Below are 26,745 nucleotides of genomic sequence, written 5' to 3'. Positions count from 1 at the left end.
GATGGTATCTATTTGGTGTTCAGTGCCAGTCCAAGAAAAAAGAAAACTAAACCAAAAAAACCCACCATCCCCCCCAAAAAACCCACCCAAACCCCAAGCATTGTTAAGAAGTATTAGGAATAGGCAAAAAAATGGTACATCAGTGTGCTGCTGCAGGTAATCTGGAATTTGCTGGTGTTGTAAATACCATCTGAAGCTTTGGAGTTTGATCACTTTCCCTTTTGTTGCTCTTCCACTTCACCTCCCCAAATACCCCCAAAATCAGCTCTATGGAAATAGAACACCTTCATCCTCGCAATGCTTCTCTGACCAAGTAGGAATAGCTTCTACTGCAGGTTTAATTAAACACACTAGGAGTCCTGAGCCTGAGAGAGAGACAATGGATGAAGAGGAGGGGTGGACAAAGTAGCAAGCTTAAAACAAACAGAAAAACCCTAGCGAATGGCATGGACAAAGTGGTTCAGCTAGTCACTGTGTCCTGTGTTATATGAATAATCAATGAACCAAATGAAGGGGCAGTAGGCTTCCTCATCAACAGATGCTGTGGATGATAAAAGTTATTTGAGTTCAAGAGGTAGTGGAGAAGTTCACAGAAGAGAAATCTCTTTAAGAGTTACTTAATACAAGGAAACCACATCTGGCTAGGGAAGTCCCCGAGGGAGAAGCATCTTGCCTGCTCTATTTTTACTCTTCCTTAGGCAACCACTTGGGGTTGCAGGGGAGGATGGGATCCTGGGCTAGATAAATTTGATCTGGCCCAGTATGGACACTCCTGTGTTTTGGAAAGGTCACATCCCACTAAAGCTCTTTTAACTTCTGTAGATCTATGATAGTCTTGCTTCTTGGAGGAGTATATGGAAGAAATCAGACACAGATTTTATGGAAGTAATTAATTTGATTTGCTAGAGCAGTCAAGCAATCTACCATTGCTAAGCTTTAGCAAGTATGGAACATGGCATGCAGAGGTATCTGAAGAGATGAATAGAATCATGGTAGGGAAGGAATATAAATCTCTTTTAATCTAGGCCAGTATCTGACTACTTCTATAGGTGACCAGCTTGTGTAATCATAGGGGAAAAAATATTATTATGAGTTCTTAGAAATTTAACACTTGATGATTTTTTTCATCAAACCATTTGAAATTTTAGTAAAAGCTTCATAAGAATAATAAATAAGAATGGCTGAAATTCTCTTCAAGTTCTCTTCAAGTAAACTGGCACATTTATTTGCATGTACTATATTCAGCATCATTACTTAAAACCTACTTTTGCTCTAAAAAGATCTGTTAATTTAAGAGGTTTTGTTACTGATTTTGGCATGGGTAATGTAACTGTAAGATCGCACATCAGATGGTTATACAGAAGGCACACCCACCCAGATTGAATAAGCACAGAATAAGATGCATCAGTAATGATACTCCTCTGCTATGCTCGTCCTGCAAAATGCTTACTTTGTGCGGTGACAGAAAATGTGCAGAACATTTTATTCTTTGAAATCTGAGCTCACTTCTCGTATTGAATGTTGACTGCTGTTGAGAAATCATACAGAAGTCACTTAGCACTGCCATTTCATTGCGATGTTTTCATTCCTTCAAGAGGAAAAAAAATCTCTTGCAAAAGGATACTTTTTATAAAGAAAATTTTGTCTTTCTGAAGCATTTTCCTCTGAGCTGTGACCATATTCCTTAGTGTAATTCAGTTTTCTCTAATACTGTTTGAATAATTTGTGAATGTATTCAACAAGCTAGTTTTAGTTATTAAATCACCTATACAGAAATCTCCACTTATCCAGGTGGTGTAGTCAGGCTGCAGTGGTGATCATCACCAAAATGATGTGACTGCATTTGTAAATTACTACTTCTATTTTTTGTTCAGTATTCTTTTTCATTGATGGGGTAGGCGTTTTAAATCTGTGAATCCTGGGACTGATGGCACCGAACATGGTACCCAAGCAAGTGTTCCCAAGCTTTGTTTGCTTGGGTATGGCATGAGCAGTGAGTGCACAGTACCTGAGAGCAGAGCCTGAGGCTGGGTACACAGGAGGACGCATCCAGCTCATCATCTGGCTTTCCAGCACCGCTTTCAAAGAGCGTGCTGGTTCAGATCCTCAAAATAAACTAAGGCTGGTACTCCATGCTTATGCTGTGTCAGGTTTCTGCCAAAGTCGCTTGATAAACTTCTTTCCTTTAATGAACAGCATGAGTTTTATCAGGAGAAAAGCTGGAATTAAGTGCTGGTGCTTCTTGGTTTTCTCAGAAAGTGTATTTACGTGAAAGGGTGGGAGAAGTCTGGACAAGGTAAAAACTGAGAAGAATCTGAATCCAAAGGGGATTCAAAGTCCATTCTCAAACTAACGCTTAATCTGAGTGGTTGAAAAATCTTTACTGAACTCAAACTTGAACTGAAATAGGGCTGAGAAGAGATAGGAAATCTTAATCTTAAGAATGAACTTAGCACATGGAATAAGTTCACTTTTTAGGACTTTTTTTTTTTTTTCTAGCCTTTACTATATATCTTTTCCCAAAGGATTAATTTTACAGAGAAAGTGCAATGGCTTGAAAAACTGTCTAAATAGGAATACAAACTGACCATAACAATATATGAGGAGAATAAAAGACAAAGGCTTGGTTCAAGTGTGAACACTTAAGTGAAAATGGTGAAGTAGAAGTAGTTCAAAAACCAGTGAACGCTTCTTCCCAAGTAGCATAGTTTGTGAAGAAAAAGGAGTCCACTGGTGCTGGGATTACATAGCTTCCCTTCAATTTACTTCATCGGAGGTAGGTCTGCATGATAAGGTCTGCTGGGTTGGCTTAACACCTGAGCTATGGGAACAGCAGCCTCTTCTGCTAATACTGCAAGCACTGACTCAGAGCTGTGTCCCACCACGGCGCATCTGGAGCGTGGGTTGTAGGCACCTGTGACTGTGTCCTGCTGGAGTAACATCACGTCACAGCTTTCTCCCTCACCCATCACTCCCTTTCCACAAGACCTTCAGTATTTCTGTACCGTGCTGCTTGGTGTAGCCATCTAACCTGAGCTCTGCCTAAATTACTGTGTTCCTCTACAGAACTTGTTAGAGAACAATGTAGCGAGGACAAAAGAAATTGCAGCAAGATTTGCTTCAAAGCTAATGTGAAAGAATCAAGCCCTTTATTTCTTTTGTTAACTGTGATGGAGAAATGGATCTCAGCTGGTCACTAGTATTAGAGAAGCATTGCAATTTATTGTCAGCATCACCGAAATGCATTTTCGCACTTTCAAATACAACACTTCATATGGCAGAATGGTTTGCATTTGTGTACCTACAGCTTTTGGGGTTTTTTTCGGGTCCAAGAGGAGCCTGAATTGAAAGTTTCTGTATTAGCTTAGTTCTGGTTCAGGGGAGGTGGGGAAGCAGTGAACACTGGAAATTTCTTCTTGTCTCCTGTTGCCCAGGAATGTGTTTGTGTGGTTTCCATCATGTAGAAATGACGTATAGCTGTCTGATCAGTCAGAGGAGAGAGAGAAGCTTGCTTTTATCTCCCGGGGAAGGAATCTTTTTGATGGACATGTACCAAAGGCATGTGTACCTTATAGAAGGAGCTTTTGTTTGCCGAATTTTTGTCAGGAAAGCAAATATGTTCAAGCTCCTAGAAACTGTTTGGTCAAGCTTAATTGCATGTAGGTTTTGGCATACAACGTTTAATGGAACATGTTTCTGTTATTTGTGCATCTGTAGTCACAGCAGAGTCTGGGCTCCTTATGAGCTGAAATAAGGAGCAGTGAAAACGGTGGAAGAAAACTACTAAACAGTGTTTTTTCTACCTTCACTCATGAGAGAGTACTCCAGCTAATTACTTCAGGTTACTTCAGCTCTTGGTACTGTGACTTCTTTGTTAATGCTTTATATTTAATTATGAAGACTCCCTCCAGTTTCAAAACAAGTGTATTAAGATTAATCTTTACCTGTAAAATATTCTAGAATCTGCTTTTACTGTAAAGGAAGAAGGGGTAGCATCTTCTCAGTTTCTAGTTCCTTGGCCGTAGGTAGTCCGCGTGCCACTGCAGCCGTCATTCAGAATAGCCTTCTGATAACTCTTCAGCTAATTTGGGATACCCGGTGAAGATGCTTTCTTGCTGTTTTCAGTCTCCATTGCTCAGATGTCTCTGCCAGGCAACTCACAAAACAAACAGCAACACCAGGTCAGCCTCAAAGAGTGCATGCTTTGAAGTAGAGGGCAGGTGACGGTTATAAAAGGTTAGTCTTTAATGGTATTACAAAAGGTATCTGTAGAGGTTTCCATGTATTTGCCTATTAAAGTGTGTAATGCCCTGAATCTTACATACAAAAAATAATTAGTGGGTAATTACTAGAAAAAATTACCTTCTGCTTTCCTTGGTGGTGGAGGATATAGCAGAAATTAGTTTATAGCCAGGACTTGAAAGTGTGTGGCTCTTTTTTAAGTGATGGTCAACACAGCAAGGTACAGGGACAAATACAAGAGTATAAGAGAAACTGGGTATGGATGGTCAACTTAAAAGCCTTGTAGAAGAGAGAGGGCAAAAAAAAGAAGTTGACTCATTAAACAAAGCAAATTGCAGTCCATTCTAATCCTTGTACCTGCAATAAAATGAATAATTATTTAAGAGAGTAAATACTGTGATATTGTGTTCGTTGGATAATTCCATGTTTCATTTTTCATAGAGAATTGCTTTTTGGTTTGACTAAAGCTCTCTTACTACTGGTGGTACTCCCTGGCCAGTCTTCAACTTCTGAAAGCACTTTGGCAAGGCTCGGTTGTACCCGTGAAACACAGGATCCTCTATGCAAGCCAAAATTAGCAAAAATAAATGCCTTTTGAAGAAAGCAGAATTTCAAAACAGTTTTTATTTCTGTAAGTTGGTCTGGAATCATGAGCAGGTTAGTGAACATATTTTTGAGGGGAATTGGTATGACACTCAAAATGAGCGTATTTGAGATTATACACATCGTAAATCATCACAGAATGAATTTAAATGTGCATTTATGTATTTTAAAAGGCCTGTGTACTTCACATCCAATCTGCTGATTTCTATGCTATCAGCATTCATCAATGCTAAAATTTCAATGTCACTGCTTAAAAAGAGAAGCTATTTGGGAGTGCTTTTGACAGTAGTTTGTTTTTTCTCTTTGCAATGAATGATACCTCTGCTTTTAATTTATTATTCTTTTCCTGGTGGCTTTCCTTTTTGAAGCATTGCCTGGTTTTTGTTGGTAACTTTTATTATTCAAAAAAGTTCAAATATATTCACCTGTGTACCTATCCTGTGTCTGTTTAGGGTTTTTCCTTCAGGGACTTAAGTAATAACTATGTGACTTTTAATAATAGTTCAAATAATTACATACTTGAAATTCTGTCCAGAGTTCATGCAACAGTTCTGGTTTTCTTTACCTAGTAAAAGCTTCCACAGATTCTTTCCCACCTGAAAAAAATTTTGGGGTGCATACTTTTACCTGTGTTCAGCGTGCTGTTTTCCAAGCAAAGAGCTTTAAATGTAGTGTGGCAGAAGACTTCACATTCATCTTCTTTCTCTTTGAGCAATAAATATCTGACTACTGCAGTGGTTCTGAATCAGTGTCTTCCAATAAATTAGCATCAAACAGATGGCTGATCTGTTATATCATGAGTTGTTTTTGATAGTACTGATTTATATTATTAAAGATGAGGCTTGCATAACTTACACTGCAGTATAAGCTCTTTTTGAGTATCTTAGAAAACTTGTACACTGTACTACTCTTCCATAAATGTATTTCCTTGATGATGAAGACTGTTGCATGTCTTTGTACCTTCACTTGCTAAAACATCAACAATGTTTTTTATTAGATTTATTTTAAAAATGTATACTCTAGCAGGTTAGTTGAGCCACTAACTGCATCTACAGTGAAATGGAGAGAGAGGATAATATGTTAAAGAGCACTCCAGCTACTTTTTCATGGCCTTCTCCACCTATCTAATGCTATGCAGCAAGAAAGTGAAAATATATTGCAAAAAAACCTTGAAGTGTTGTGTGGGTAATGTGGTCAACAGTTTGCCATCTGGCAACCAAACGTGATGATAACGCTCAAGGTTATCTCCCATGTATGCTATCTGTGGGTCAAAGGGTGAAAGTATTTCCATCCCGTTCTTTTCTCCTGTACTTTATGGTGGTTGCCTTCCTGTCAAGGAGCAACTGAGTTTTGCTGCAGTTTGACAACCTATTCCTAACCCATCAGCAGAGACTGATTTATCCTTTCCTCATTGGAGGATGCTATTGGTTATTCTTCCATTGTACTGAGTTAATTCCTTCTTGTAGCTCTGCTGGCCTGGAGGTGAAAAAGAGGGCAGACCTTGGAAGTTATTGAGTCTCACTGATGCAAAGTGCATGTTGATGATGAGACCTCTGAGATGGCTTCTTGTGTGATTCTTCCCCAATAGTAATTTGTCTGAGGTAGGCTACACTAGAATTAAGTGTATCGAGAAGAAATATCCAATTAGTTTTATCGAGCTGCCTTTGCATTTCTTATCCTGTCTAGATCATCAGTCTTAATTTGGGGGTAATAAGGTCTTGGCTTTTCACTGAATTGTAAAACAGTGAATATAGTGACAGCACTGTTGTTGGGATATCTGAATCAGATAGGACTGAAAACTTGAGATGTCTATGGCTGCTTCCATAGACACTTCCAAGGTAGCAGGTCTGGATTTAGCAGTCACTAATGCAACATGCATACTGTCCCTTATGAAGCTGAGCCTCATAGCGAACTGACATACTTTGCAGTTTAACCATTAGTTTGATTTAATCTTTGCAATGATTAAATGCAATAATGCTTGCCATTCACAGGGTCTTCAAGAAACCCTTAGTCTTCAGAAGCTGTGAATTCCTAGATGAGAGTCTCAAGGTTTCTGTTAACCTTATCTGGATCAAAAAAACCGCCTGGTCTTTGTGTAGAAATGATGAGGATTGTTGGGGCAAGCGTTTGTAGAATAGCCTCTTCCAGAGCCCAAGGGTTACTTTTGTGTTATCCTGGCTCTGCAGTTTGATTGACTTCTGGGAAGAATAGCTTACAACCACCGTGTGTGTTTTAAGGAGCCTACTTCTCCAGTGCTTCATCTGGCTAGACAGTTGGTGAGATTCTGCAGATGGCTAACTGTAGTTTCCAAGAGTTGGTGCATATAGTATCTTCTTTCTCATGAGAAGGAAGATTCCTAATTTAGCATTTACTCATGCACTCATTAAAGATGTTGGGAATATTGCCATGGCCTCACTTGGAGCAGAATCGGATCGTTTTGTTCCACTCCCTCCCTGCCACCAGACTTAGCTGTAATAGCTTGTTGGAGCATTTTGGTGGTGTCTTAATTGGTGTATTAAGCTTTTTTTTTTCCCTCAGTCATCAGTTCTGTGGTACAAATTACATACTTCATGACTACCAGTGAAAGAGAGGTGTGAGATCATCTATAGCTCCCTGGCTGGGATTGTTTTCCCATATCATTAATTTTGTTCAAGTTTTTATTCTCAGACTCCTCTAACTTTACAACAGAAACTCTCAAGTGACTAATAGCATGTTTGGTTTCAGTAGGTTGGGATGCTCAGAATTGATGTAAATTCTCCAACTTCAGAGGTATATGGTCAGACTAGCTTAACTTTTCTTCCCCTCCCCCCCCGAGCCCTTCCTCTTTTTGCCTCCCACACAGGCTTTCTAACATTCTGGCAAAGCAAGTATTTGGACTTTTACCCATTCTCTCACTTTGCAGTAAAGAAGCATTCATTTTTCCAACATTAAAAACTTGGCCAGAAAACCTGGCCCAAAAAGTTTAATGTTTTGAGCAAATGTTTAAAAATACCCTCTGACTTGGCTGCTCTAAGTAGCCTTAAAGCACTGTTGTCCACTGGGGTGGACAAATTCTTTTCCCCCCAAAAAAGCTAATAAAAAAAGGTAATACTTATCCAGTAATATTGACAGCAACAAATCGAATTTAGTCATTTCAAATGTTGCAGAAACAAATATGAAGCCATAAGGAACCTGAATTAGAATAGTTAATCTTTAAGGAGGTCCCTTACGTGTGGATGTTACAGGAGCTGAGGATGGGGAGGTAAGAATCGTAGCAAATATGGAAAATAATATCTGCTTATCTTGGATCTTGTCTGTTCCCCAAAGTAAAAGGGCACATTTTTTCTAAGAGTAGTACAATTTGTGAATTTTACTTGATTTTTGTATCTTGTTTTTGTTTTAAATTGTGTTGCTGTTTCACGTCATGTCTTCTGGGAGAGCTGGTTCAAGGGAATACATCCTCTTTCGGTATTTTTTTCTGATAAGGCTGAATAGATTAACATTTGACTCTGCATTAATTGAAGTGCTCTTTTCTGGCTCTAAATATGTCTTCATAATGAAGGCAGATCAAGAAGACATAGGAAATAATAAACTTCAGTTGTATCTGTTTACCTCGCTTAGGTTGATGCATATATGCCCAACAGAAGTTAATAGAGAACTGACTTCAATAGAGAGAAATCAGGTTCAGTCTGTGTTTCATACTTTTGTGGTCGGTGTGGTGAGTGATGATGTTGTGCCCTGTGTTGCTAGGGCAACCCAAAGAAACATAGAGAAAATACGGCAAAATTTCAAAAAGGAAGCATTATAATTTCTTCAGCGCTTCTTATTTGCTTGTGTAATATTTTGCCAAAATATTACTGAGGAAACCCAGTAGTCCTTTAAATAGTTTTTATTCCAAATGTAGAGACTAAACTAAATGATGCAGTCATGCAGTAGTGATTTATTTCTACTTAAGGACAAATTCCAAAATCACTTTAACTTGTTTCCAAAGTCTTTATCATGGAATAAACTGCACTTACCTTGTACCTCCATTTTGTCATCTTTGCTCTGTCCATCTCCATAAATAAATCTAAATTCTTTCCAAAGTCTTAGCTCTGTGACACTTGCCCAAAAGCTGTGCTTTTAGTAATCCCCCTTTAAACTGCTAAAGCATTATTTGTTTAATAATATGACAAAAGTTGAGAATTAAAAGAGGGGCTGGGGTAGACACTGTCCCAATTCTCTGTCCTCCTGTACAGCAGTTTGGCCAGCACTACATTGGAATTGCTCTAGGGGAAAAAAAAATGAGCCATCAGAAATCTGCAAAGTGACTCCCAGGTGCTGCATATCCCACATACCCCCAAAACGCAGGGGGTTTGTCTCATCTCAGGAGGATATATCCATCCTCATGCGTATACCTGGCATTTATGGGTCTTGGCTCCCCTGAAGAGATGGCGACTGGAGTGGACTGAAGTCTGGATTACTTCCCACTCATGGGCCACGGATACGGCATCTGTAGTTTCTGCTGTTAACTCTGAGCTACCACTGCACTGAATTGTTTTCTGTGTATGCGTTAGAACAACAGCAACTGAGCAGATACCTGTTTGGGCTGGTGAAACTCGATGTTAGCACAGGTGTGAACACAGCAATATCCGGTATAAGTTACTGTCAGTCATCTTTTTTTCTTTATCAGCATATATTGCCAAATATCTGGTATAAATTATACAGTATAAACTTGAGTTATGGGTTTTTATCTTTTTTTGCACACCCCGAGAAATTCAATAAACCTTGCTAATGAGTGTTACAAGCTGTAGTAAACTTTTGCTTATACACAAGGCACTTGTACATCACCATCTGTTTGCCTGACACAAAAATAACAAAGGATTACATTTACCAAATCTTTCCCTAGGCATAGACCAAGGGAGGAGATTGAATGCACGAGGTTTGGTTTGGTTTTCTCCTCTCTGATTATAGAGGCTATAAAAATCTCTCTGTCTCTCTGAGCAAGCAAAGTTGTATAACCTGCCAAATCCTAGCTCTTCCCGAGGGATCATCTGTGAATGCTTTATCCAAATTGAACAATTGTATTAATCCTGGAGGTCGAGGGTAAGAGAGTGCACACGGGCAGTTGCTATGGAGTAGTTGGTAGATGGAAAATATTTACCCTAACTTACCTTGAAGTAACTTGTTTACCTGTACCCAGAGTTGATGCAGAGGTGTCTGAGCAATGCTTAGAGGGAATAAATGAGTCAGTATTGAGGACTACTCTACAAAATTACCTCTGGTATCTGCCTGTGGGAAGAGGGGATGTTGAAATACTCCAGTTAGGTGTTAAGAGTGGGAGTAAAAAGGACAACAATTTTGGAAATACTTGATTTAATAATGGCAAAGTGGCATCAGGCAATAGAGAAAGTGAATTTCGGTATTGTCTTGAAAAATGCTAACTGTGAGTTGCCATGGTTGCTGCAGCTTAGCTAAAGCAAATAATATACTTTATACAGAACATCTTCTGGTAAAAAGCTGTTGAACTATTTCTGTGCTAGTTAACAGCTGCACCTTTGTGTGTTTTTGTATATATTTCTAAAAACTTACAGGATTGCACTTAATTGCCTATTTTGATACTTATTTTTCAGAGTGACTCCCCAGATATAGCAACTATTCCTTTTGTAAGGAACGCTAGCACAATTGGGTGTTCCCCATATGGATTCCTCTTCAAATTAATCTACAAAATTTATACAATATGGTCTAGTTTTGTGGAGGGGAATGAGGGCAAAGGATCCTCAGAACTAAATGCAAGAGAAGTTAACGTAGGTGGTAATCCTGATGATCAACAGGATGGGCTCAAGTCTGTTGATTCTTGGGAGGGGGGAATGTAAAAATCTCAAAACTTTGAGAAGGTATAAGGAAGGAAAAAAGGTAGAAGCGGTAACATTTAGTATAACCCTAGTGCAAGGGTCAATTGAATTATGTACAGGTTAAAAAAAAAAAAAGAAAAAAAAGGCAACAGGGAGATAAAAGGAGGAGAGACTCAGCAAATATGCTCCAAGTTCTAAAGACCAATACTTTGGAAGTTATAAAAATCTACAGGGTGTGTAAGTAGTGATATGATAGCTAGCTGTCAATCTATTTAAATTGCTGTGTATTTCGAAGTGTTTTTTTCTTCAAAAAAATTAATTTCACCTCTGAAATTCAAACACCCTCTTGAATGTGAACTAACTGATTTCCTTTGAGAACTCCTAACATTCTGTGCAAGCTTGGAGTCAACTCTGCAACTTCTTTGTGCAGAGAGTCCATCATTTCTCATGAAAGTCAATGGATGTTCTCATGCTTCTTGGCCAGAGTATATGGCATGTGACTGGTAGCTTTCAGAAATAAAATACCCACAATTTATTTTTGCACAGGTACCAGTCTAGACCTGAAATTTAAAGTGACCAATACAAACTGGGGAAAAATTCTAGATTTGCCCTGGAAAAAACAAACAAACAAACAAAACAATAGAAGAAATACCCAGTTTAATTACCTGTAATTAGTGAAGCTGCTGACTTTTAGGGTTTTTTAGGAATGGAGTAAGAAAAAGACACAAAAGGGGACCAGTCAACAAAGCTACACTAATTATTATAAATATTTTAATTTTCTTTAATACAGATTAATATTTGAGCAGGAGGCTGCAGGATCCTATCAGTCTCCTCTTTTTTCTGCCAGTGGTTGCTGCAGCAATGCTCCATCCCTCTTCCCCTGCCCACCCCTGAGACGAGAGCCAAGGAGTGCTCGGGTAATCAGCCAGGCTCCTCTGCAGAGGCTTGTTCTTCTGGGCATTGTTTTGGGGGTTTTATTTTTATTTTTTATTTGACAGGTATGCCTTCTGCCCTACACTATCCTGAATACTATTTTTCTCCTTGGGAGAGCCTGTAGATTAGACTGGGATATGAGGAAGCCGTCAGAGGTGGACCACCCAGGGAGGAGTCGGAAAAGAGTGTGAGGAAATGGATAATGTTAGTGTCTGGTGACTTGCTGGGGCTGATGCACGTTTCTAGAAGTGCCTGTTTTTGTTTTGATAAGGGATTTAAGAATAGTGTGGAAGCATAATATGTGAGATCAGCAAGGAAGTGCCATGCTCAAGAGGCAGTATGAAAGGACGGGCTCTGAGGTGATGGACGGGGACGCATTCCCACGGAGGGTGTTGGCCGGCTGCGTTCCCTCTCCGCCTTTCCCCTCTTGGGCATCTCTTTTCCACCCCTCAGCCCCCTCATTAGTAGGCGAGGGCACGAGGTGGGGACAGGCTGCTCGGTCGTCAGGGCCCACAGAGCTCCTTGCTGCCAGCCGGTGGTTTTGTAGGGGCATGGAGAAAGGCTTTCAGCATCGTTTTATACCTGACTCTGTGCGCCGTTACGATGTAAGTGGCATTGGGTCTGGTGGATATGTTGCTATGGAAAACACGTGTGCTTTTTATAGTCAAATAGAAAGAAAGGTGCGTTTCCAAAAGCTGTTCTCAAACGTTGCGTCTATAACCTGACCGTTTTATTTCCAGCAATCTTGGCAGTGAAGTGTGGCTTCTCGGGGTTGAGTATCAGTTCACTCAGAATCCAAGTGCCGGAGGAATGTCCTCATGTTTCTGTACCCATGTGACAGCCCCATCTTCCACTGGAGCCTTTCTATTCTCAGCAGCACATGGGAATTCAGTGAAATCCGATAACGGCAATATTAATAGCAGTTGAGTAGGTGGCCAAAGAGCTTGAAATTTAGCACAAGCCCGCTGCTAGTTGGACAGCTGGCGTTCGTCTCCTGCACAGCATACCTCGGCGGGGGTGGAGAATCCTTCAAACAAACCCTCCGACGTCCTCCTCAGAAGCGTAAGTGAAGCTGGTTGGTGTCGGGCTAGAGCGCGTGGAGCTCTGCGAGGAGCTCAGCGGTGGGCTTGTTCTACAGCCTGCTGCTCCGCTCCAGCTCCCAGGCCAGGCCATGGCTCTTCCAAGTCCTTCAGAGGGCATCTGGGAGGTGGAACTGCTGCCTCGGTGGATGGAAGTTCAAAGGGAGAGCACCGATACTTCTTTTGAAACAGAAATCTGTTCAAGTCCTGTGTTCATGAGATCTGTAGTACAGAGGAAGGGATGGAGAACAGACAGCTGTGGCAGCTGTTGGCGTTTCTGGAGTATTTGTCACCAAAGAAAGGGTTTGGCACTGGGCAGGGTGCATTTGTCACTGGCACATGCCTTTCTGTCAGTGGGAGTGTCTCCGTCCCTTCTTTCTCCCCATAAATGGGTTCAGATTTGTCTTATCTCTTTGGATATGACCTCATGGCCTCTTCTGGGCAGATAATCCTCATTTAAGGAGGAGGATGCTCTTTTTTTTTTTTTTTTTTTTTAAATCATGGGTTGATATCTATGTTTTTAAATATGTTTCTGTATGAGAAACAGACCCTCAGAAAGCTAGGCTTTCTGAACGAGGTGCTGTAAAATCATCTTCCAGAATTTTGCTCAGGCTTCTGGTATCTTGGATTTGGTCTTGAGCTCACGTTGATGTTCAGCCTGGAAAATAACAAAGTGAAGTGTCGAAGTAGATTTGACATCATGAGTTGCTAGATGCTGGAATTTAATACATATTAGGATGTGGAGAAACCAAACCGTATAATGTGTTAGGAAAGCAAAATCCAAGCTATTGAGTTTATTTGTTAAAAGTTTTGAAATAAGTCAAACCTAAATGTAGCTACTTAAAATGCACTGCTCTTTTGTAAGGAGGCACTGGAGAGGGGTCTGTGTAAGTGTCAGCATTGCTAGTGGATATATATTTTATAACTGGTTAAAAAGTGTAGTTCATGATTTCTTAAAGTACTGTGGTCAGCTAGCTACTGTAAGGTACAAGACGTTCATTATACAGTATTTTTTTTTTTTTATTATTTTTAAAATACCTCAAAGTGCGTTAAAGTAACACTAGGAAGCTTTCCTCACTCCTCGGAGCTAAGTGTCAGCAGATGAATGGGAAGCACAGAGCACCTCTGGCTGGGGTTTCATCACGCAGGGACTCTCACGGTGCTGACGTATGGAGCAGGGTCCTCTTCCACTGAGCCCCCTGCCCGCTCCACTGCAGCAACACGTTGCCTCTGCTGCGGTGCTTACGCAGTCGGTTGCATGAGCATGCTCTAAAACAGATGAGCAAGTTAATTTGGGGTTTGAATATGTATATTAGAAAAACCCAAACGAAGGAACGGGCACAGCCCTCTGGTCCTGCTGCACAATGTGGAACCACAGTGTGATTCAGAGTCCTGTTGGCATAACCACGGGGGCAGCAAACAGGAGTGGCTGGAAGGGAAAGGGAGACCAGGAAATCCTTAAGCTAGAGCTGCTGCCAAAGCCTTTGTATTGTCGGGCTAGGGCCTTGGTGACTAGTTTTGCTATTTAACCTTGAGCAAAGAGCAGAGCGGAGAATAATTTGCTTGAGCTGCGGCTCAGCGTGCTGACCTGCCGTGTCACTTTTTTTTTATTCTTGTAGAGTGGTCCTTGTTAGAGAAATATCCATTGGTCTGTGCTGGCTAGTCTGTGAATATGCATTGTGTTCAGTCGTAACAGAGGTATTTGGTCTCTAAGCGTATCACCTACTAACAAGTGAGAGCTATTTCTGTCCCATTTGTCTTTTTTCTGTTTGCTAAAGGATTGACGTAGATGAGATGATTTGTACAGAAGGTATTGTTTCTCCACATGTGGTTATTTCACATCTTTTTGCATCAGTTTTGAACTTGGAATCATGCAGCTGTGCTTCATAATGATTATAACTCCCATGTATTGTTATCTCATGGCCTTTAGACTTTCATGCTACGTTTAATAGATATTTTCTAGGATGGCTAATCTTGAAGTTGTACATAAACTATTATTGAAACCACTGCCAACAGCTAAGGTTCATGCTCTGTGAATTAAAAGTTGTACTTTTTAGATTTTGAGACCCCTTTGTTAGCTGGGGTTGACATAGGGGTTAGGTTAGGTAACACCAAGGATTAGTGTTGCTTTTCTTTTGAACTTCAGAATGAATGCTAAAATCTGAGACCATGGGAGGAGCAGATGAAGTATTCAGAATAAAATTCTTTCTGCAAGGTCTTAACCATTCTCCTTAGCAGCTTCCTTTGCTTAGCTGAGACATCTTTAAAGAAGTTGCATTGTTAGTGAAAGGAGATATAAAAACTTCTGGGAAGACAGAGAAGGTAATGTTTGAAATGACACAAAGCGATTTAGTAAGTGGTGTTGTATTGCCATTTGGAGAGGAACCTGCTTCTTTCAGCAGATTGTTTTTAAGATGCAGCCTTGTCTGTGCCCTCCTAAGCAAAGTAGCAGACTGCTTATAACTTTCAGCATAATAGTATTCATTTATTCAAGCCAGAAATTAGGTTACACAAAATAATATTTTCATAAAGTATATAGTCTGCGCCAAGTGGGCTCTGTGACGATTTTGGATGAAAACGTGAAAAAGCAGACTTCTTTCACAGTTGCCTGATACAGGATTGGCATTTATGTGCATTGATGAAGGTACTTCAGCAAGTGGGTTACCCCTTCAGTTCCTAGAATAGCTTTTGTAGGACAAATGTCTCTACAAGCAGTGCTGTGTGTGCACTTCAATGCTATAGACTTATGTTCAAAATAAGGTTATAATTGTCCAGGAGTGTTTAAAAAGCTTAAAGGCTACATTGCTGAAGTTCTTGCACTCCATCTTCTAACCGATTTCTTCAAATACAGTGTGAGAAACTGAGTGTTTCAGCCCTGTGTATTTAGAACCAGACTTGTGAAGGGGAGCGGAGGTGAGAGCAGGAGCTTGCTGTTGGGTAGCATCAAGTTGTCAGAGAAGGTAGGGTCATGCCTCCTCTCGCAGCAGCAAAGAACTTGCTACGCTTGAAGTTAGTGCCTCTGTCTTGTCCCCTGCTATGAACTGTAGTTGTTCAGAGCTATATACAAGACCCCGGTTGAATTCTTTGCATAGTACTACTTAGTATTTACATTTTGATAACACTATGTGAAGGAGAACTTCTACTTAATATAATTATTTTATTTTGTGTTTTCATTTACTGCAACTGAGTTAAAAATTTGCTTTCTTTTTTATTTTGATGCTCACAGGAAAAAGTCATTCCTCTTAAAAGCTCTTCAGTTTGTATCACACTTCTATCCAACAGATATTTGCTCAGCTATTTTAAATGCAATGTACTGGAGAGTAACTTGGCAATGGCTTGTGCACGTAAGCTCAGAAGTGCATCGTGAGCTTGGCCAGGTTGTACATATAAAGGGCTCTTATTTCACTCGGAGAATGTCAGCAAATGTGTCCAAACTGCATCTTCTGTAAGTTGCATGCCTCAGAGGAGAAGCAGCTGTGAAGTTTGTAGGTGACAAATGAATTCTAAGGCCTTCCAGTAAGATAACAGCATTGCTTCTTTATTCAGGATTTTCTTCTGGCAAAAAGTTACATACCTGTGGTTTTACACGGATTTTAGGATAGTACATTCATCATCCAGAATCCTCCTCCTTTTCTTTGGTTAAGTGCCATCAAAGAATTAATATATGCCTATATAAATGAGGCACTGATTGTTCTAGATTAGCAGGGGTTTTCTTGTTTTGTTTTTTCTTCTGCTCAGACTGTCTCTATTGTGACAAGTTGCTGAAAAGGTTTAGAGACCAATAGGAGTAGTTCAGAGGAGAGCAGTAATGCAAGTGAAGAAACTTTGCTCACGAAGAGCAAACAACTTGTCCATTTGCTTCCATTGTTAGCCGAGCAAACGTGAATGGAGTACGGTCTGTCATTTGAGTGTGTGATATATATTCCTGCCTGCATGTTGGGTCTCAGCTGTGCCCGTTGGTTTACCTGAATGTCCTTAGTTTTGCATTATTTATAGCCCAAGTACACAGGCCTAGTGTATTTATGGTTATTCTGGTATAGAAAATATACTGAAATACGAAGACAGCTGAATGTTGCTCCTATTGCAAATGGTTGACCTAAATGATCCAAGAGAACTCGTGGAAAGCAGAAGTGGACATCGTCATGTTCAGTCACGTAGCTTTGCTCTACATGAAGGTTGGTAACCTCTTGGATAGAGGCTACAGCTGACTAAGGGCAGAGTTTTTCACTCCTTACTAGACTGCTGAAGTTTGGAAGCAAACTTTAAGGCATCCTTAGCAAGGGTGTGCGTGGCCTCTGCTTTTATAATTGCAAATGACAGCAGAAGTTCTGCTAAATGGAAGGATTCTAGACCTTGAAGGTAAAGAATGTAAACCTTTAAAATGCTGTCCATTGGGTATGGGAAGTGTAATGTTGATACACACCACCACCAGAATAATTTTCCATCCTCTGCTTGGGAAACCAACCTGTCTCTAGTCAGCACATTAGGTCATAGCCATGGTGTGCCCTGTGGCACGGACATTGGAAAAGAAATCCACATACTGCAGAAAAGAAAGAGGAAATTTTTTTCAAAAATAGTCTCCAGTGAAAAAAGAACAACACTGTGTTTTGGAAGGGTTTTTTTTAAAAAAAAAAAAAAAAAAGTAAATATTTCACATTAAAGGAGAAGGGTTCCTCCTTATCCATGAGAAGGGTCACTGACTACAAAGCCGGTAGCATCTCTGGCATGTGATATTAAGGAAGCTGCAGGTGAGGACTGTGCAGGTCAGATCCACCTCAGGACTTTGTGCTCCTGGCAGACGGATTTCTTTGTGGTGTGGGGACAGGCAAAGCAATTACAGCCGCACCGAGTGGGAGCAGGCACTCTCAAACTAGAAGGAAAGAGAAGGAGGGATGGTCTGTGTCCCTGGCAGTTGTCATGTTGCATCGAATATTGTATTTCCGTGGAGAGTGCCAGCTACGCTGACCAGGCCCTGTCATCATTTTGCTAACTTGTAACTGTCCCCTGAACAGTTGACTCTAGCTTTTCCCTGCAACTTTTGACTAACTTGATCCTAGACAGCCAGAAACAGGATAGGTGCCCTGATACATCGCTGGTCTGACCTCTGTGTAGGTCTTTCTGCCACTGTATGTTAATTCTCCGCTTTTTTGTTTGAACCCCTTCACTGTGCTGTGTGTGAAGCTTGCCGCTGAACCAGCCCCAAACCAACAGTGTCTGGGGCAGATGGAAGGTTGTTTTGGTGTATATTTAAGCCATTTGCCCTTCCATAACGGCTGGCAGTGCGGGCAGGAGTGTTGTTCAGCTGCTCTCTGTAGTCCAGCCCTGAATATTTATACTTGAGGACTGAGTCTGTGGTACCCCACCTCTGTTGGGAGGCTCCCATCTGAAAAGTTTCTTCTTGTTCTTAAAATGAGCAGGAGGAGAACAGGACCACTGTGAGCGTGCGTTGGTGCACTTCCAAGGTGTGCCACAAATTGGCTATATATAAAAAAAAAAAAAAAGCTTACTAATGTTAGTGATTGCATATTTATTTAATATATTTTGAGAAACGGTATCTTGCATAAAAGCAAACCAAACCCCTCCTTCCAGCTCAACAACATCTCTCTCCAGATGTCCCAGTTTCAGTTGCTCGGTTTTTTTGTCTGAAAAATTCTCTCTAGGCTGAAGTGTTCTCTGTGTCTGAGGCAAATATTTTAGAAAACATAATACAATCAGGGAAACAGTCACAATTAAATCTACTTTCATATGGAACTGAAGATCTTCCTGGCTAATAGAAGCTATGTTTCCCAAAGTCATTAGCTTGTTTTCCACTTTTATTTTGTTGGTAACTAAAAACATTAGCTAATTAAAAAAGCCTAGAGCCTTTCAGAGTACCTCTCAAATCAGAAACTATAATAGATCAGCTAGTTTCTCGCTTTATATGTAATGATTGAAATAGTACAGAGTTATGGCTATGAATTGGAAGTGAAATGCTTTTTCTTTCTTTTGGAACAGTCATAGTTGCATATTTTATACTGGCCTCCTAACTGGGCTTCAAATCTTTTAAATCTTGAATAATAATTAAATTTTAAATCAGATATTTTATAACTTTTTGTTTTGTTTTTCTCATTCCCTGCCCTGTTTCAGACCAGAGGAGACCAACAGAAGAGTGAAAAATGTAAGACACATCTACTTCAATGCTTTCTGAAACAATTTCACACTAATTCTGATTAAATATTTTTAAAACACTTCTGCTCATGACACTATCATGTTTACCTTATTCTTCAGCTGTTCATTTATCTGATGCAAATTAGTGCCATCTTACGATGATCTCTACGCAGCTTACTTTCCCAAATAAATGTAATAATTAGAAACAGTACTTATATCTGCTTACTTGAGATACATGAGATGCATCATAACACTCTTAATTGGTTTTGATGGAGATCATAGCTAATACTGTAAACAAGATTTTACAATTCATTGTGGAAGACGTTTCTAACAGCATGCTGAGATTTTTATACTGGTACATGGTATGAAAGGAAAGTAATTAAGTTTGTATTTGGTTTTTTGTTGTTGTTGTTTCGGTTTAGGTTTTGATTACATTATACTGGCTTGGGAGAAAAGCTCAAAGTAACCCTCATTATAATGGTCCATACCTTAATCTCAAAGCATTTGAGAAGTTATTAGGGCAAGCATTGACTAAGGTAAGGAATCCAAAAAGAATAGTAAACAAATAGCCTGACTTTTATAGTTTGCTATACATTACAGCATCAACTCTAAAAAGTCTCTTGGGGGTTTAATTTTATTCTTAGTTTGGAGAACATAGTTATTTGTTTTGCTTGCTATCAAAGTCCCTGTGAAAGGAATGATTTTTAGCTTACACTGGTTCTTCTGCTTACATGAAGCATACAATCATGAAATTCAGAATCCATCTGCTTTAGTTGGTGTGGTAGTTTCTGAAGAGCCCTGCCTTCATTTCCCTTTGGCTGAGATAAGAGAAATTTAAGACCTTGTGTTGAATCTGTTATCCAAGCTGTTGTATATGTTGTTTTTAGGGGTTTGCAATAGTCTTTGTTAAAGTTTGTTTGTGCACTCAAAATGCATTTTAAAATTTTTGAGTGAAAACTCATGAGCAGGATTTGCTTCTTAAATTATTGTAAAAGACCTTTCAAAACTTACTCTCATAGGCACTTGAAGAGTCCAGCCACCTGAACAGAAGTGGCAGGGATAGTGGGTACGGTGATATTTGGTACGTTGACCGGGGAGAGCCCTTTTCGTCTTCAGCTAGCCATAAAAGAGACGATTCCTTTGATAGCTTGGACTCTCTTGGTTCAAGATCCTCCACAAGCTTTTCATCAGATATAACCTTGAAAGGTGGCAGTGAAGGTATGTTTTCCTTTTTTAAATCTTTTGTTGACACATGTCTTACGAGTGTGGGAGAAGACACTGTATGGACGTAGTACTTTGGGTGCCTAGTACTTAAATAGGCTTGAAAGGCAACTCTAGTTTTGCAACTGCTAATGTTGCATTTTGCTTAAGCAAATATTGACCTTTAACAGTTGGTAGAAACAAAGTAATGCTCACATAAATTTTCCTAGGAAGTGTTGCTGGGACTCTTGCTCTCACTGCCGCATTAGGGTGTGTGTATGTACAGAGTATTTTCCCATAGTTCAGGAAGGGGAGTTGCTAGAATTCAGATCCTGATGGGATCACCTAAAATTCAAAAGTTGCAAAAGTCTCTTGCCTTGTTCCTAGTCTGGATATGTCAAACCTCTGTGTCTTCACTCCATTTGTGAATATTCAATAGGGTTTTTTCCCACCTAGGTTAAAAACTGAATAGTAGGTGTTACTTTTGATAGTTTGTCAGGGAAAGAAAGGTAACAAGAAGGCAGTTTGTGACATTGGATCCCTACAGCTGTACTCTAACCTGTGTTTCTCTCCCATTTTTAAAATTCAATACAAATTTGTAGTCTAACTTAATTATAAAAATAGTGAGCTTTTGGATTTTGTTCCATGTGCATAACATAAAATCACTGGGCAGAGGCCACATGGAGCATTTCTGATCTGAGCAAAGCAGCATGTAGGCATGCTACATATCTGATGTAATGTGGGCTTCTACGGGGTGTTAATCCAGTGAGATGAGCATGTTGCTATACTATTTGCTGGTAACTTGTCTTCGTTAGTAAATTTGAGTAGCAAGTAAGCTTTTAACTAAAAACTTCTGTGCTGTTTTACATCTTCAGTGTAGAGGTTAGCGCTTTGTTTCCTGCAGGGAGCAGTGACAGTGAAAGAATGGAACAAATGTCTCAGGGGCGTGCAAACCAACCTCAGCTTAATGGACCTTACCACAGCTTTGCCACAAACTTCTAAAAATAACTCTCCTACTGTCCTGTCAGTAGCTCAGCAAATTTGCAGCCAAAACATCCCGAATATGGAGTTAAATTGATTTTAGAGGATTGTGGTGCAAGTTCTAGCTTGAAGCTTGTGTCTAGAGAATAATGTTTGTGCCTTCCCTTTTCTCCCTTTTTTTCTAAGGTTGCGACAGTGACACAGACTTGGAACTGCCTTTCAAAATGCATGACTCCCATAAAGACGACAGGTCTTACCGCAGGATTTCTGTGATTGAACCAAAACCTACCACTGACTTCAATCGCTTCTTACCCAACAAAAACAAGCAGACGGCGTATGTGCCAGCACCCTTAAGGAAGAAGAGGACAGAGAAGAATGAGGACAACAGGAGGAGCTGGGCAAGTCCTGTCTTCACTGAGGCAGATGGAACATTTTCAAGGTACTGGTGTGTGGTCTTAGTAAAGCAGACTTTGATTTAGGACTTTTTAAATAAGTGATTTCTTTATTAGTTAAAGAAAAGCTGCTGTTGCTGCAATACAAAGTAAAGTATTTGAGTTTCCGTATTTTAACGGGGGGGGCGGGGGGGGGGGTGTTTTGGTGTGGTTGTGTGGTTGTTTTTTTTCTTTTGGTTTTGTTTTTTAACTTTGTTCCACATAACTAGTTTTCTGGTGTTTGAGTAATGTTTTGAGGCTGGTCAGACTCCAGATAGAGGGGATTTAAATGATGTTAAATACAGGCTCACGAGAGATAGACTCTACAGTTCTAGTTTTTCACTCAAGTCTTCCAAAATATGGTGATGAATTTCAGTTGTCCGGCTTCTTGGCGCATACAGATGAGATTAGTGGGCAGTTCTTGAGTTTCATCATTGCCTTCATGACTTCACTGTCTTCATTCTGTTCCTGTTTTGGTCAACCTCAGTGGACGTGAAAGGAATCCCGTAGCTTCCTGCCAAAATAGCAGAGCAGAGTGTGGGCTCACAAATCCAGCTTCCCTCCAGATGATCTATGAGTATGGCAGTGGCTCTGATTCAGAAGATGAAAGAAGGCTGCCTGACGTGGTTATGGATGACTTAGCAAAACGTAGATTTCTAGTAAAAAAGAGCCCTGTAAGCTCTGCTGCACCTGGACATCGTTTCGTGTTGCGCAATGACTCTCCTAAATCTTGCTCACAAGAAAGTTATCCAGCTGGTCCACTAGCTGCAATGCTTGAACCACTGAGGTCAGAGATACTAATCCAAGATCCAGTAACTATTGTATTACCTAAATCGCAGTCCATAAATAACTCCATAAAGTTAGCCTTCTAATCGGCATTTTAACACAGCTGATAATTTGTTATGCCTTTTCTGTCAAACTTCGTATTTTTGTCGGAGGCGATAGGGTGCTGATATAACCATTTAACTTTTTTTTTTTTTAATATATTTTATTATTTCTGGTGCTGCAGTGATGGAATTGAGAACTAATTTGCTTTATTCATGAGATTGAACTCCTGAGCCAAAAAGCATGTCTTTTTGCATACTTTATGTCAAGTTGCTCCTAAAATATCTTAACTGATTGGGTATTTTGAACAGTAACCAGAGGAAGCAGAGGCAGTTGGGTACTAAAGAAGAAAACAAACCAAGAGTTAACATTCCTTCAGAATTATCTGGGTATTTTGATGAGGACGAGGAAGAAGAAATAGGCATCCCAAACATTGAAAAAGATGATCTATATTTTCGCAAGCTAAGTTCTTCAGCGGCAAATACAGTTGTTGCTTTTGACAAATTTCTTCCTAAGTTTTGGACTCCAGAAGAAGAATTGCTTTGGAAAAAAATCAGGAAATCCTCTTTCAAACCCTGGTATAAAGAGATTCAAGGGTTCAGGTGCGTTTTCATGCATGCTCCTGTTTCTCTCCTGTGTGCAAAACCTATAAATAAAGTGTAGTTGTATGACTTTATTTTTCATTTTTATTGCCAATGTAGCAGCAGGATATGTTTTCTCTTTTTTTTTTTTTTTTTAATTTTAGAAAATAATTGAAATATTATTTTCATTGCACTGTTGCCACTGTGCATTTTACTCAATTGACTACACTTTGTGGTTTTTGTTTTGGGTTTTTTTTTTTCCCCTCTGCTCATTCTTTGTGCTGCTGCACAGTAGAAAGAAATCAGATTCCGAGGATGAGGAATTTGCTTACAAACAAAGCTCTGCCATTGTTGCTAATCAACCAAGACCAAGTTTTGACTGGAACAGCAGTTGCAGAAGGGATCAGAACTATAAGCCAGCTGCTGAATATGTGGGAAGCTCATTGTCACAGATTGCAGAAGGAAAAATCTTGGAGGCTTCTGATCAGCCCAGGTTGATATTGCTGCATGAGCTGTACTCTTGCTGCATCAAAAAGAAATGGCTGGATATGCAACAGCTAAATGAAATTAAACCACGTCCTGTGATGTCGCGCTTCTTTGGTTATTACTATTTTGGTTGGTTTTTGTTTGGTTTTTGGTTTTTTTAAATGTAGCCATAAGTTGCTGGTCTTCTGAAACATGTAAATGCAAAAGTGTAACATGCTGCATAGGGTTACTAGCTTTGTGTGTGAGCATGTAAGTGTGCTGTTTCTGAGCAGGTTAGTATGCCGTACTACCTTTATGTTGGTTGATGTGTGCTGTGCTACAGTTGGTGGTGAATGCCAAGTGGTGTAGTTGTACTGCTCGGGATACTTCAAGTCTAAACCAAATGTGTATCACAATAAATACTGATCTGCTTGTCTCTTGCTAGTTAATGATATTTTTACTTCCCTCCTTTTGTTTTATATGCTTCAGTCAGTTTTCGTTACTTCAGGCCCTGCAAAAATACTCTGACTACTTGTCTTCTGAAACGAAGACCAAAATTGATCCTACTTCTGGCCCTAGGCTCATAAAATGTAGAAAGAATATTTCCTTTGTACCAGGATGCAAGCAAGGAGATGCGGAAAATGGATATCTGTATCCAGATTTAGAAAATGATGACTTGTTCGTCCGGAAAACTGGGGCTTTCCATGTGAATCAAGTTGTTCTCCAAGACCCCTGGTATTTTAAAAAATTCTCTGAGCAGGAGCCTCCCCTAGAGGGTGAGATAATTCTGCAACCCAGAGAAGGCCAACCTGTAATTCCAGATTTGGAAAGGGATGACATGATTTTCCGTAAAATCCTCTCTCAGAAAAAAGAGGTGCCTTTATCGGGCGCTCCAGACAAGTATCACCCGGCACTCTTTCCTGATCCGTGGAGTCTTCCGGAGGAGATCCGGTCCAAATTTCTATGTTTACTTGAAAAAACTACGACACCGGAGGAAAGAAAGAGCAATGGCAGAGTGCTGTCGCCGTCTGCCCGCCATAAGAAGGATGATATGCTGACCCGCAAGATTGAATCTTGGAAGGTGGGAAGCAACGTCCAGCCAGTAAATTTCATCCCGGGTCCGTGCAGTGAAGAAGACTGGAAGAAGTGGGAAGCGATCAGGGAGGCCAGCAAAGTTAGACACAAGAAACGGCAGATGGTGGAGAGGTCAGGTGGTGTCCTGCACGGATTGCGCTTGAGTGCAGTTGAACCCTTTCTATTCAGAAAAGCATCGTCTTGTGCTGAACCATTCATAGAGTGCCAATCTGCTATTTGTTCGTGGCATCCTGGACAAACTTTTTATTTGCTTTGAATAGAAGCTCATGACTGCAATACCATATTTTCAACAACAAAATTACAATGTTTTCTAGTTTTAGGCTGCTATTTTAGAGAAAATATGTTATCATTCCTTCAGGCTCAAAGTTCTGCATAAGTTTCTTTCCATGGTTGAACAGGAATAGTGATTATTCAAAAGACTGTGGAGGCTAGAAATATTTTCTTTTGTTCCCCAATATAATTAGTAAAAATATTTCTGAAACACATGAATGCTTCAACGACAAATTCTGGAAATGGGCATTCTGATATTCTTGCTTGCACCTAAGTTTGAAAATGCTTGTAAACTGTCCTGACACAGTTTTGAGATGATTAGATGAGGTGAAAAAAATACTAGTGTTGTTTTGCCCGCCCAAAGTCATGGTGCATGCAAGTTGTGTGTCCATGTAATATTAAATTCCACTGCGACATATTTTATTCTGCCAGTATTTTCCCCCCTGCTTCCATACAGTCCTGATTAATACTTTCCCCTAATCCTTTCCTGGTATACTCAAAATTTCTCTTCTCTGACTGAATACTGTTTTTTAACTACCTCCTAGCTCTCCTTTGGATTTTTTACTTACTGGGGAAGAGTGGGGTTTTGAATGTTTCCTTAGCTCTGAAAATACGGCATTGCAAGTTGCAGTTCTCCCAGCTGTGCATCATTACTTTGTGACTAAGGCACTTTCATGTTCCAGTTGATACTTTGATGTTGCTGCATTTAATATTTAAGCTTAATACTGTTAACAAAATGCAAGCTTCACTGAGGAATATTTCTGAAGTGCTTGAAAACATTTCACGTTTTAAGAATTCATTCAATAGAATAAAATACTCATATTCAAGAATACTAAAAATCCTCTTGAATCACACTGGATTAATTTGGTTCTCCACTTAATGTCCTAAACTTCTATATAGGGCCTTTTATTCTTATCCGTTCCCAGTATTACTTTCATTTAGTATCAGAAATGGTCGAAGTAACAAGAAAACAGCCTCTGTAAGCCAGGCTTCTTGTTGGGAATCAAGTTGGCATTAATTTTCATTTCTTGAAATGAGTATCTTTTGAGCATCATGCTGTTTAGGAGCACTGGACTAAGTGGTGCAGAATTAATACAAGGCTCTATTTGTGCAGTATTGCTGAATCAGAAGCATTGGAAACTTGCAGGCCACCTTGTTCTATCAGTTTTCTGCCCTGCAAGTCCTGATGTGTTTTTTTGACTAGTGTCAGATCTCCAATGTGCTATTCCATGCTGGTCGGTCCTCAAGCTTTCAGTTTCCCCTTCACTTAGTGAGAGTGCTGGTGTATTGGTGGTGTTAATGTTGTTATGAATATCAAAACACTGAATCTTTTCTCTTTTGGTTTCTGATTTCTCAGACTGTTTCAAAAGCTTTCTGATGAGCAAGGGTAAGTTTTGGGGTTTTTTTGTTTGTTTGGTTGTTTTTTTTTTTTTACAAAAGCTTGAAAGATCATAACGCTATTTTTGCCTGTTGTTTAAATTTTCATGCATGCACAGTAGCTAAAAACTCATGCTGAAAGCAACTTGTGCATGCTGCTTTGTTCTGTGCTTAGGCAATTTATGTAATGAATGTAAGACTAAAAGCTATGCGTCTGGGTAAAGTTTTCTCTGGCACCTATGGTATCCACGTCATGGTTATCAGATAGATAACCATCAAATAGAATCTGAAAATAATTAATGACATGGTGTTTATCATGGGAGTGATGAATGTTCTGTGGTTATTTTATGTACTCCAGGTTATTGAATCTTCAGTGGTAAACTTATTGGTTAGTGCCATATGAACTTAGGTCTTGTTTACCATGTACTGTGACTCAAAAAGAAATATTTTTCCACTTACTGTGTGATGGCATATTAAGTATTTGGTTTATGCATGGTGTTCTAAATTTTTTTTTAATGTACATTTATTTATTTATTTATTAGTGCCATATGAACTTAGGTCTTGTTTACCATGTACTGTGACTCAAAAAGAAATATTTTTCCACTTAACTGCGTGATGGCATGTTAAGTATTTGGTTTATTCATGGTGTTCTAAATTTTTTTTTTTTTAACGTACATTTATTTATTTATTTTCACCCTGAGGC

The 26,745-nt window shown here is 39.7% G+C and overlaps 1 protein-coding gene across 7 annotated transcripts in view; it reads left to right on the top strand.

Annotated features, from left to right (window-relative positions):
• The window catches only part of LMO7 (LIM domain 7), a 135,638-nt gene that overhangs the window by 69,305 nt on the left and 39,588 nt on the right, over positions 1 to 26,745 (top strand). For 2 of the 7 annotated variants that reach the window (XM_052785951.1, XM_052785953.1), the window contains 9 exons: positions 18,797 to 18,827; positions 19,240 to 19,353; positions 19,837 to 20,035; positions 21,185 to 21,437; positions 21,917 to 22,216; positions 22,566 to 22,856; positions 23,128 to 23,328; positions 23,790 to 24,506; positions 26,023 to 26,052. In XM_052785951.1, the coding sequence (XP_052641911.1) occupies positions 18,797 to 18,827; positions 19,240 to 19,353; positions 19,837 to 20,035; positions 21,185 to 21,437; positions 21,917 to 22,216; positions 22,566 to 22,856; positions 23,128 to 23,328; positions 23,790 to 24,506; positions 26,023 to 26,052 (2,136 nt within the window). Of the gene's footprint in view, positions 1 to 12,634; positions 12,654 to 18,796; positions 18,828 to 19,239; positions 19,354 to 19,836; positions 20,036 to 21,184; positions 21,438 to 21,916; positions 22,217 to 22,565; positions 22,857 to 23,127; positions 23,329 to 23,789; positions 24,507 to 26,022; positions 26,053 to 26,745 lie in introns of those variants that run through there. The other 5 variants (XM_052785957.1, XM_052785955.1, XM_052785954.1 and 2 more) reach the window with 4 other exon arrangements.

Source organism: Harpia harpyja, chromosome 4 (assembly GCF_026419915.1).
Source record: "Harpia harpyja isolate bHarHar1 chromosome 4, bHarHar1 primary haplotype, whole genome shotgun sequence".
Taxonomy (NCBI): domain Eukaryota; kingdom Metazoa; phylum Chordata; class Aves; order Accipitriformes; family Accipitridae; genus Harpia; species Harpia harpyja.
The sequence above is the reverse complement of the archived record's forward strand: the minus strand, read 5'-3'. Positions and strand labels throughout refer to the sequence as shown.